General features: G+C 39.1%; 1 protein-coding gene across 4 annotated transcripts in view; it reads right to left on the bottom strand.

Annotated features, from left to right (window-relative positions):
• The window catches only part of TTC7B (tetratricopeptide repeat domain 7B), a 148372-nt gene that overhangs the window by 66058 nt on the left and 69859 nt on the right, over positions 1 to 12455 (bottom strand). For all 4 annotated transcript variants that reach the window (XM_089522385.1, XM_089522384.1, XM_089522388.1 and 1 more), the window contains 4 exons: positions 9231 to 9314; positions 7541 to 7645; positions 4120 to 4237; positions 3885 to 3942 (listed from right to left, as the gene is read on the bottom strand). In XM_089522385.1, the coding sequence (XP_089378511.1) occupies positions 3885 to 3942; positions 4120 to 4237; positions 7541 to 7645; positions 9231 to 9314 (365 nt within the window). The remainder of the gene's footprint in view (positions 1 to 3884; positions 3943 to 4119; positions 4238 to 7540; positions 7646 to 9230; positions 9315 to 12455) is intronic.

Consider the following 12455-nt stretch of genomic DNA (forward strand, 5'->3'; position numbering starts at 1 on the left):
CTGAAAACTTGGAAGCTGAAGCGGGGTGCCGTCCAGGTGTGATGAACCATGACTGGGAAGGTGCTTATCTCCTGAGTCGCCATGAAGAGGAACTGACAGGACAATAGAGGGCTTTGAAAAGAACGAGTTGCTTTGAACATGGACTGATCTGAACAACCTGTCTCTCCTCCCAAAAGAAGAAGTTGAGTAATGGGCCGCAATATTGCGAGACTTCAGCAGCCAAAGTCAGAGAGAAGAAAAAGTATAAAGACCCTGGACTTTCATCTCAATTTTGTTGGCATCATCCACGGCAACGGTGTCATCCCCAACCTTCGAGAACACCTGATCAATGTTTGGTGGAAGGAAAGTGTGTGTGAGTATTGTATGAATGTGTGAGTGAAAGAGCTCTTGATAATCAATGGTTGTATTACTTTGTGATTCAATAAATGTTACATGCATGGTGTTTAAAACCAAATTTGGTGTCTCAATGTCTGTTTCAGCCCTACTGTGAATAAGTCCACGAAGAGGGAGATTCTTATTACACGCTCTCAGGATAAACAGGTTGCCCTTAACAAACTTGGGCATAACATCTCCAGCCGTCCTCCCTCCTCATGAGAAGGAAGCCCGGCTAGAGACGCTGATCGTCCCGGAGCCTCACCCCAGCTGGGCTGCCCCCTTAAGTCTGACCCTTGACTTATCCATGGGTCATATAAAAATCCCCATTTCTGGTCCCAAAAGTTGACCTCGACTGTATGAGGTCGACTTGGACGCGAGTATATACGGTACATGAAGCCGCTGGGAGAGATCATTCAGAGACATGGAGCACAGTGTTATCAATATGCCGATGACACCCAGATCCATCTCTCTATGTCTCCGACTGATACAGTGATTAAGGACGGCATCTCTTCTCTGGATGCCTGCCTAGAGTCAGTAATGTGCTGGATGAGGAAAAACAAACTCAAGCTTAATCCAGAGAAAACGGAGGTACTCGTGATAAGTACCCCATGTCCAGGGATGGAGATTTGTCAACCTGTCCTGGACGAGGTCATACTTCCCCTAAAGGACAAAGTTCGCAGCTTGGGAGTACTCCTGGACTCATCTCTACAGTTATCATCACAAGTGAATGCAATGGCCAGGAGTGCCTGGTAGCAGCTTCAGCTGATACGCCAACTGCGCCCCTACCTGGACTGAAAGGACCTTAAAACAGTGGTACATGCACTGGTAATCTCTCATTTAGATTTCTGTAATGCACTCTACATGGGCTACCTTTATACCAAGTTTGGAAGCTTCAATTAGTTAAATATGCAGCAGCCAGATTGGTCACTGGAATATCCAGGTCAGATCATATAACACCTGTACTAAAATCTCTACACTGGCTGCCAATTAGCTTCTGGGCACAATACAAAGTGTTGTTTACTACCTTTAAAGCCCTACATGGCTTGGGCCCAAGTTACTTGAGGGAACGCCTCTCCCTACACAATCTGCCCCGCACTCTTAGAACATCTGGGAAGAATTTACTAGATTACTCAAAAGTCAGATTAACAACTACTTCCCATAGAGCATATACAGCCATGACCCCCATGCTATGGAACAACCTGCCGGAAGAGATCCGTCTTACTACCACCTTAGATGCCTTCAAGAAGGCATTAAAGATGGATCTCTTCTGGCGAGCATACCCACCTGACCTTCTGTAAAGAATTTTAAAAATCCCACTTCTGGAATACAGAATATTGAAATGATATTTTTATTGTTTTTATTGTTGTGATGTAGTTTTTAGACACTTTACTGCTTTTATAATATGCATCTTAGATATTATTGTCCCTGTAAGGTGATTTTATGGTGGTAATCCCGCTTCGATCCATCGGGAGAGGCGGGAAAATACAAAGAAAATTTATTATTATCATCATTACTACATAAACCAGTAGTAAATGAAAGACTGGGTCAAAGTCACCTATTGTGGTTCACAGACAAGTGTGGACCTGAACTCATACTTCCCCAGCCCTATTTCAGCCTTTCAAACTTCATCTTTAAGTTTAGACCCTGGATGGACATAAGCAAGGCCATCTTTTTCTTTTCAGACAAGGACTCTTAGGAGACCAATAGCCTTACTGCATTACAGTAGAGTCTCAGTTATCTGAGTCTCAGTTATCCGACTTCCAGATTATCCGCCATGTCTCATGGTTTTTTGTGAGCGCGCGTGTGCGCTCACAAAGAACCATAAGATGTCGGATGATGCCGCGGTTTTGCTCAGCCCGAAGGGAGTCTGCAGACTCCCTCTGGACTGAGGAAAACTAAGCTTCCAAGAAGAGGCCTGGGCCAAGTGCCCAGACCTCTCCTCAGCATGGCTTGGACTCCTTCTCACCTTCTCTCCTCGGTGTGGTTTAGCTTCCTTCTTTCTGAAGGGAGTCCTCGGACTCCCTGAGCACTCCCTGAGGAGATAAGGAGTCCAAGCTGCACTGAGGAGAGGTGTGGGCCATCGGCACCATCATTGGATTATCCGACATTTTCGGTTATCCGACAAGCAGTCTACCCATTTATGTCAGATAATCTGGACTCTACTGTATAAACAAACCCAGCAGGAAATGAGAAAGAAGTGTAGTTCTGTTTCTGTCTCTGCATGACACTAAATTACTTTCCTTCTCTTCTGATAGTAAAAGCATGGTAGGGGGTCATAAAAGCATCCCGTTTGCCAAGCTAGAAAAATCTGTTTGGCAAAAGGGACGCTTTTACGACACTCTTTTACAACCCAAAGAGCACTAAAGTACTTCAATGAGACAGAAACAGAAACATGCATCTCTCTTGCTGCCTGCCAGGTTTGTAATGCATTAAGGTTCCAAGAAAAGAAAATAATTTTTTTTCCTGAGGGAAACAGGAGTCAGAGAGAGATAACATTAACTTGTGACTTAGAACAAGAAGGCTATGACAAAGCAGCAACAGCTAACACACCTTATTCCAACAGCTCTATAGCCAGGCAGAAAGATGTTACACCTAGAATGGGTCTTGCAGCAACTTATAAGTTTGAGATACCATCAGGTTCTGACTGGCAGGTTGCACTTGACTCACAAAATAATGGGTCCAATAATTTCAGTAATGAGTCTTACTCTTTTATTGCTGGTGTTCATCCTTTTGACAGAGCTTTCTTTTTGTTAAATTGATTCTATTCTTTAAACATAATGTTAATTAGGTAAGAAGTTTAGGATTGTGAAAGGATATCTCATTTAAAGAATATAGGAAGCAGGTTAAGCGGTGGTGAAAGATAATAGGATATTCCCCAGTTATTAAGTAGATATCTGTGTGTAACCCTAAGTTCATAAAATCTATGGTTACTAAAAATAGAACTCTAATTGTGATAATACTCTATTTTAACTTTCATGCTTTATACCTGTGAAAAATCATGAAGAATATGTAAATTCTGATGAAGTCTTGATATTTTCCCACAACTGTTCTCAGAATAAATGTGCTTAAATGTTTTAAAATACTTGCCCTTAGTTTAATAAAAAATGCTTGCATCCAGTCTAATACAATGACACCAACACCACATATTCTTTAACAACTTTTGCACTGCTATTCAGTACTGTGTGTTCTTTTAGAAGGCGAAATTGTGAATTCAGAAAAAGCATTGTTCTTTAAACAGATGTTGAGTAAATGTTATTCTCTACTAGCTGATAACAAAAATATCTTTAATAATGAAATAAGATGAAATCCTTTGGAATCTGACTAGATTTGCCAGTAGCACTTGATGAGGCAAATGTTAACACAATATGTTCTGTACTCATGCAAGCAGACTCCCAGAGGTAAAATCCATATTACATAATCATTTATAAAAAAAATTCTCCTTTTTTAAAAAAAATACACATAAGGTTTTTATTATCTACAGCTGAATGAAAAGATTAACACCCACTCACCTTTGAAACGCTAGAAGAGCCTTTCGCTGCAGGACTTCTTGTATGCCCCTCAAAGAAGCTAAAAATGGGATTTAATTAGTGATATTTAAATAAAGGCTTTCTACCACAATCTAATATGAAAGTTTACATTGTAAAAACATTTGCACAAAAATACATAATTTTTATCATTTGATAATAAATGTCAGACTATATGTTACTGCCACTTTATATTTATGAATGGGTCTGATTTACTCACCATCTGTAGCTTGTAGGCTGTAAGTCAGTCCCAGGGCTAAAAAACCTTTGGCTTTGAATTCTGATGTTTTGTCCCCCGCATCAACCACTATTCTGGAAAATCTTTCTGCTTCTTCTAGCTAAAAGTAAAAGTGTACCTTTGTATGAAAGTTGTGATGAGCAAAACCCAGCCTGAACTATCTCTGATTCAGAACAGATCTGATTAAATTATTTTAATTTGAAGATGCCAACTAGAAATCCAACACCACCTTGGGTCCCATACAGGGAAGAAAGCCAGGATATAAATTAAATCATCAAATAAATAAATAAATAAATAAATAAATAAATAAATAAATAAAATTAACCAAAAAATGTTGTCAATTTCCAAAATCCAAAATTAATCCAGCTAATCAAAACTTGCTGCCACATGCATGAATCTCAACAATTCCATCAGAAGTGTGGATGACTAGACAGCTTCATATCACTCTTCCCTAGCATGATCTCTACCCAGCATCCTTCTTTCCCCACTCCATCAAACACAAGGGAGTGTTGGGGAGAGACAGCATACAGGGATGCCAGAATGCTTGGCAACTGTGATTCCAGAGTTTCCTGGCTGATTTGGATGTTTATGGCCCAGTCTGTTATTATTAGCTTTACAGTTCTCACATATCATTTTCGAGACCTTCTTGCTTTCAATACACTTAGTGAAAGGCAACTGGGTGGGCGGACTTGTGGCTGCTGATTCGCAACATCTTGGGAGCATGAATCAACCTAGAATCCACCTATACTCTAAAAGACTTCTGGATTTGATACTAAACTTAGGGTGGGGCAGACTTAGAGTTTGGTTTCTGAATATCCATTTTTACATTTTATCTCGTTATCATATAATCACGCAAGCTCACTAGGTCACTGTCTTGGTGTGAGACAGCTTCAAAACACGACATACATCATCTGCACTTATCTAGAGTGAAGGTGGGACACCTAAGTCAATTTCAATACAAGAAATCTATAATAAAACCAGTATCAGTTCATGTAAATGCTGGTACTATAGAATGAAAGAAACTAAGCAACCGTCAGTCAGATGATCCACAGAACAAAGGCTTTAGTGCCTCAGCTGTGCACATGACTTTTTCATCATAGTCATATGAACCAAAAGAGAACCAAGCTTGATCACTGTATTGAAACTATAAATGATTTGACCCCTGAAGGCTGACTGTCAGTAATTTAATTTGTTTAGATTTCCTTTTCTTGTTATACGTTTATGTGTAATGGCTATTTCCTAAAACACAATAAACTGATTTTGGTTTTGGAAAAGCACTGAAACTACCTGCATGCAACTTACAGCCTTTTTTCCTAGACAGAAATGTTATTTAGGACATGAGTGGTGATTCTGCCGAAGTTTGAGACTATTGGTCCAGCTTATGATTTTATCTAGCTCGTAATATTCTGCTACTGACTGAAGACAAGATTATAATTAGCTTTTTACATCTACACTGAATTTATTGCTCAGTGTGTACTTCTCAGACAAAGTGTCAAAAAAGCAGCAGCTAGGTTGGTGCATGTTCATTAAAAATGCTTTGATTTTTTAAAATGTTTTAAAATAATAAACAATATTTATGTTTGACTAAAAATGCCCCAAAGCATACAGTACTTAGCACTAATAAGAATAAACTAATCAGGAGTTGTGCATGCTCAGTAAATGCAAGTTTAAAACTCTCAACAAAATGCAATTCCATGAGTATTTTCCACTGATGCACGTACAGTAATTGCCAGTGCATCCCCCTTTTGAGCCTTGTTCATCCATCTCTAGTAAGTTTATACATTCTTGGAAATCTAGTATTTTGAACCAGCAAGAATACTCAGTAAGGCTAAAAATATTCAGTAAAATTAAGTAAAATAAAAACACAGCACCAGTATCTCTGTGCAGGATGTAATAATAATAATAATAATAATAATAATAATTTATTTGTATTTCCCGCCTCTCCCTGTGGATCGAGGAGGGATTACAACAGAGAATAAAATCAACAATAAAATACAAGATACAGTATTACCTAAAAATACAATCAGTGCAAAGAACAACAAAACTACTATCAATCATTAAAATGACCAAATCGTCGTCTGTTTTCCATGCTATTCAAGTCAGAAGTGGGAATGTTCTTTGAGATCAGCTATAGAAGGTCAGATGGATAGGCCCGCCGGACAAGATCCATCTTAAGTGCCTTCTTAAGGTGGTAATAAGACTGATCTCTTCCGGTAAGTTGTTCCATAGTTTAGGGGCCGTGGCTGTAAACACTTTATGGGAAGTTGTAATTAGTCTAGTTTTCGTACATTCCAATAATTTCTTCCCTGATGTTCTGAGAGTGCAGGGTGGATTGTGTAGGGAGAGGCGTTCCCTTAAGTAACTCGGGCCCAAGCCATGTAGGACTTTAAAGGTAATGACCAACACTTTGTACTGAGCCTGGAAGCTGACCAGCAGCCAATGAAGAGATTTTAATATTGGAGTAATATGGTCTGATCTTGATGTTCCAGTAACTAGTCTGGCTGCAATATTTTGGATCAATTGAAGCTTCCGAACTTGGTACAAAGGTAGCTCCATGTAGAGTGCATTATAGATATCTAAACGAGAGGTTACCAATGCATGTACCACTGCTTCAAGGTCCCTCTCGGCCAGGTAGGGGCACAGTTGGCGTATCAACTGAAGTTGGTACCAAGCACTCCTGGCCATCGCCTCCACCTGAGATGACAACTGTAGAGACGAGTCCAGGAGCGCTCCCAAACTGCAAACTTCATCCTTTAGGGGAAGTGTGATCCCGTCCAAGATTGGTTGGCAAATCTTCATCCCTGGATCAGGGGTACTTATCACAAGCACCTCCTTTTTTTCTGGATTCAGCTTGAGTTTATTTTCCCTCATCCAGCCCATTACCAACTCAAGACAGGCATTTAGAGGAGAGATGCCCTCCTTGGTCACTGCAGCAGTCGGAGACATAGAGAAGTAAATTTGGGTGTCATCAGAGTACTGATAACACCACGCCCCATGTCTCCAGATGATCTCTCCCAGTGGCTTCATGTAAATGTTAAACAGCATGGGAGACAGAATGGCAATCTGAGGGATGCCAGATGCCAGCTCTCTTTTACGAAAACAGCTGTCTCCCAGCATCACCATCTGGAATCTGCCTGAGAGGTAGGAATGGAGCCACTGGCATGCAGTGCCCCCAATACCTAACTCCCTCAGGCATTCCAGAAGGATACCATGGTCTATGGTATCGAATGCCATTGAGATGTCCAGGAGCACCAGCAGGGTCACACTTCCCCTGTCGATGCCCAGACGGAGTTCACTGACCAAGGCGACCATGGCAGTCTCAACTCCATATCCCGCTCTGAAGCCGGTTTGAAATGGGTCTAGATAATTGGCTTCATCCAAGACAGTTATTCTTTTGACTCACCCAATGAAGGGATCCCATACATAATTTGGCAGCAAGAAGTGGGATTGTAGGATCATCTGGCTTCAATCGAATACACTCTTTCAAGACCTTCACAGCTCGAGCAGACTGTAAAAAAAGTCTCAGAATAAGACAATCACAATACAGAATTCAGTAGAAATATTTGCTGTTTTAACTCCTCCCAAGGTATAAACAAATAAATTGCTTGATATAATCAGAAATTACATATCTGATGCTAGTCCCCCCCCCCCAATATAAATAATAGCTACTGCAAACTGTAATACAACATGCTAAAGAAATGTGGCTGCTCCTGGATAATGTATATAATTTAAGAACAACAGTGCCACATGAATCCCAGGAAAGTTTTAATTAAGATATGCTGGCATATGCTAAACAGGAAACATCCAATGGTGACTTCCAGTAGCAGAACAGCATAATCCATAAAAAGAGGAGAGAGAGACTTCCTGTTCCCTACTATATGAGTCTGCCCATGGTCTCAGATCTGTGGGAGAAGTTTTTCTCTTGGTTCCATTACTGTCCCACATTTGGTGAGAAGACAGGGGAGAGCCTTCTTGGTGGTTGCTCCCAAGCAGTACAACTCCCTTCCTAGGGAAGTCTGGTTGGTTCCTTTCCTGTTGTCTTTTCACCAGCAGGTAAAGACCACTTTATTTTAGGAGGCATTTGGCTCTTAATATTTTGCGGCAAATGGAACTTAAAATGGCAGAGTGTAGTGTTTTTATTTTATTATAATTCAAATGTCTTTTTAATACTGTTTTTAACCTGTGGTTTTAACTTACACTACTTTGAATCCCATGCTGGAAGAAAGGTGAGATAAAAATAAAATAACCTGGTGTTCACTACCAGAACTAGCTCTGGAAAGCTTAGAAACTCTGAATTCAGGGGGAGAGAGGGAGGGAAGAATGAACACTCCAATGCACTGGAACCCATCTATCAAGGCAAAATTGTATTTAGCTCCAAACTCTATTTATTTGATTTATGTCCAATTTTCTCCCAAAGCTGGTAATCATGGTGGACCACAAAAAAATAAAACCTGGTAAGGAACAGAATAGATTAGAAATAACTGCAGAATTTATCAAGATACTGCCACCCTCTTAACTATGTTTCTATTTTTTCAGCCTAGCACTTGTTTAGTAATTTAGTAATCCTTTAGTAATAAAGAGGCTGATCTTTAATAAATCAAGAAAAGGAAACAGAAGGAGAAATATTTAAGCCAGAGAAGGCTTGCTTCATAGTTCTATCCATTCTATTATCAAACATTTTGTTCTACCGAACAAGAAAGAATCAGGGAAGCAGTATGGCCTGAGAACAAAACATGGGACAAAGACAGAGTCTAAAACCACAACTCAAATGGGAATTCATTTTAACATGTTATCTATGATCTTAAAGTGATTTTAAGTTGTACTTCATTTGAAATGACAAAAAAGGATAATTAAACTGCTTTCAGTAGCATATTTAGCCATAACACAAGCATCTCCCTGGCTGTGATTTTATTAAGCTTTGCCGGGGGGGGGGGGGGGGGGCAAGAGTTGTGTTTTTAAATTCTTTGATACTAAATCAAGTTACAGCACAATGTTGTACCAAGTTACAGATGTGCAAATAGGATCATTGATTCTTATCAGATTATAGCCAGCTAATAAAACCTCAATAAAGCAAAATGTGCCAAAAGACCTACTTTTCCTGCAGCCATTAAGGACAGTGCAAACTGATACCAAAGATGGAATTCTTCAAAGGCAAATTTCATAGCTCTTTCTAAGCACTAAAAGAAGAACAAGCAAACAAAAATAACAGTTATTTAAACTACCAATGTGCATTGTTCCATAATTACAGTCCTGACTGTTAGTACTGCCCACAAGCAAAGAAAATAAAGATTATAAAGATTGCTTGTTAAAGAGGTTATATAAATAAGGAACAAGTTTAAAAAAAACACACTAGAAACCTCAGTTCTCTAAGCCAGGGTGAATGATGCAAATAAGTGAAAGCTGTTTTTGTACTTGTATACAATACAGATAAACTGAGGGTTTTCTGACCACAGAAAAGCATTTTTCTTACAATAACTGAGTATATCCTTTTAAATACATTTCTGCCTCCCTTTATCTCCCCCCCCTCTGTGCCCCATCATACATAATGTCTCTCTTCTTTCTGCAATTCTCTGGGTGTGCCCATTTTTTTCCATTTATCCCTCTTTTTCCTCTTGTATGGTACAGTGTACTCTCTATGTACCTGTAGTGTGAGGTCAGCCCTCCTAGTAGCAAAGAAGGGGGAAAGATACAAAATAACATATGCACCAAAAATGGAGGGGACCCAGACATTTTTAGAAAAATTGAGAAAATGCAATATTAGCACCCTTTACAGATTGAATGTAAGAATATACAATATGCTACGTATAGCTAGTTTTGGCATAAAATTAACGTGTCTGGTATATCAAAAGTACATTTTATTAAAAAAATAATTACAAATTGAATTTGATGTAAAGTTTTTCTGCCTAACAAATGGAACTATAAGGACCTGAGCTGTAAATAACAGCTAAGTTTAGTCAAGTTATGAGAATCAAGCAACAGTAATACCAGATAAAATCACTGATGTTAGTAAAACAAAATATTTTGTCTCCATCATGTCAAGCAGATATAAAGTACCCCGCCCAATAAAAAGAATTGAATAAAGGAAACCAGGACTGGGGATTATCATATGATTGTGTGGTGGTGGAGGGGTGTGTGTGTGTCATATTTCTACCCACTGGCTACAGCTGTTTCTTTCTTGCCTGGAAACTCACCATGGACTCTCTATGGCTTATATACCAGCACAGATCTAAGGAATAATATTCCTGCAGTATATAGTTACATAATGCTGTATATAGTTACATAAAAGTTTACCTACCACATAGTTTTCAGAGGTAACATGAGGGGAGTAAACCTATGAACACCATGTCTTTAAATTTTTATTCATAATCTTACAAGAAAATATTCCATAATCTATAGTTTCCATTTTTCCAGAAAAAAAGATTATTGGGGGGGGGAGGAATCCATGTTTTTCCCAGGCCTTCACAGCTCTAGTAAAAAAACCTAGGTCTCCAATCAATGTCATCAGGACTCATGGTTTGCCCTTGTCTCTATTTACAAGAGAGAGTAGCTGGCATAACGGAAAACAATAATAGTACAGTAAGCCCTCTACATTCATGGGGGTTAGGGGTGCATGATCCCTCCAACAGTGGAAAAACTGAGTATCTCTAGGTCCCCAAATGAGCATGCTACAGACTCCTGTCAACAGTGCCAGCTCATCACTGTATTCAGGAAGACATATTCAGGGAGTTTTGAATAGGACCCAAAGGTGAATGGAGTGAGGAACTAGCTATCACGACTTTCCTTGGCCTAAATGAGGAGTGGACAACTGTCACAGATATGGGACTGCACTGGTTCTTTGAAGGACCTTATGGGGGTTACAGCTCTTCCATGCTTTGCCCCTTCACTCCACAGAGTATTTTTCAAAACATCAAATTCTTTGGGACACAAAACACTCCCTCAAAACATTGTCCTAGGGCTTGTGTGGGATTCATTATGGTCCTTCGACTGTTTTAAGCCCAGGAGAGTCCTGTATTTACCCAGCAAGTAAAGCTGAACTCTACTTCTAGTTTACATCCTTGTGAATTGAAGGTCTCTCTTGGGCTAAAGAAGTCTACATTACCACAAGAATTTTTATTAATTTTTGCAGGACTCTGTTGGGCTAAAAAAGTCCAAGAGAGTCCTGCAAAATTTAATAAAATTTCTTGCGGTAATTTAACCCCCTCAAAAACAGCCAAAAAGAAAAAAAAATCTCAAAAACTTCAAGTCACAAAGTCTATGGCTTCTGAGCTTTCTTATTTGTTCACATTCAGAAGCTCTATTGATCAAGACAACTGAATCAATAGCGCACAGATCAAGAGGAAAAAGCATAAGCTAAAATTATCTGCATCATAAAACGAAGGCAAAGGAAATGTCAATGGAGGTATATCAGAAAGTTTCAAGTAGGCTTGAAGTTACAAATATGACCTTTATTAAAATGAAGAGGATATATTATACGATCAAACTAGAAAAAGAAACTAGATTAACTTTACAACATATTCCTATATAAAAGGAAGCTGGCTACTATAACAAACATAGAGACCCCCGGCAAGAGTTCTGAATGTTTTAGTGCAAAGTTTTTAAAAATCTATTTAAGAGCAGTCTTGATTGACTTTGTCATTTCCTCATAGAGGCATACACCAACAGCGCTACCTCTATTTACTGTGCCTCTTTTCTTGTTGTAAAAATATAGTACAATATTCTGTACACATATGGTACAAATTTCTCATTAATTCTTATACAGATAAACAAATGAACAGTTTCTTTTTACTGATCATCCCTATTCCACCTATCTACTCAGACATATGTCCACAGACTGTCAAATATTTTTTTAGATTGCTAAAGAATCAAGAATTAAATAATCTCACCCAGCAACTTTACAGAACAACACAAGAAGAACTGGGACCATCAGATTGTTCTGTCCTACACTGATTTATGTCAAAAACATTGTCTTGCAAACAAACTATTAATCTAGTGGGGGAAGAGTACTGATGAGGTTTGTTCACACCAGTTACAATCTGTCTGGTCACAGTATTCTTGATGTATACAACAGACTTATGAACAGGTTGCTTACCTTTGGTTCTTCAAGTGGTCATCTGTGAACTCACATATAAAGGATTTCCCAGGCCTGTGGATACTATTCCAACATCTTTTCTTGACAGAAGTTCCACCCCCTTTCACTGTGTATGTCAATGTGGAATTTCTTTAGTTTACCTATGTTTCTGACCCACTTTTGCCATCTCAGTATAGGAATGGGATACCCAAACAGAGGAGCTAAGCATGTTATGGGAGTTCACATATCA

This window comes from Sceloporus occidentalis, unplaced genomic scaffold (assembly GCF_023333645.1).
Source record: "Sceloporus occidentalis isolate IW3139 unplaced genomic scaffold, rSceOcc1.0.p SCAF_4, whole genome shotgun sequence".
NCBI classification, from domain to species: Eukaryota; Metazoa; Chordata; class Lepidosauria; order Squamata; family Phrynosomatidae; genus Sceloporus; species Sceloporus occidentalis.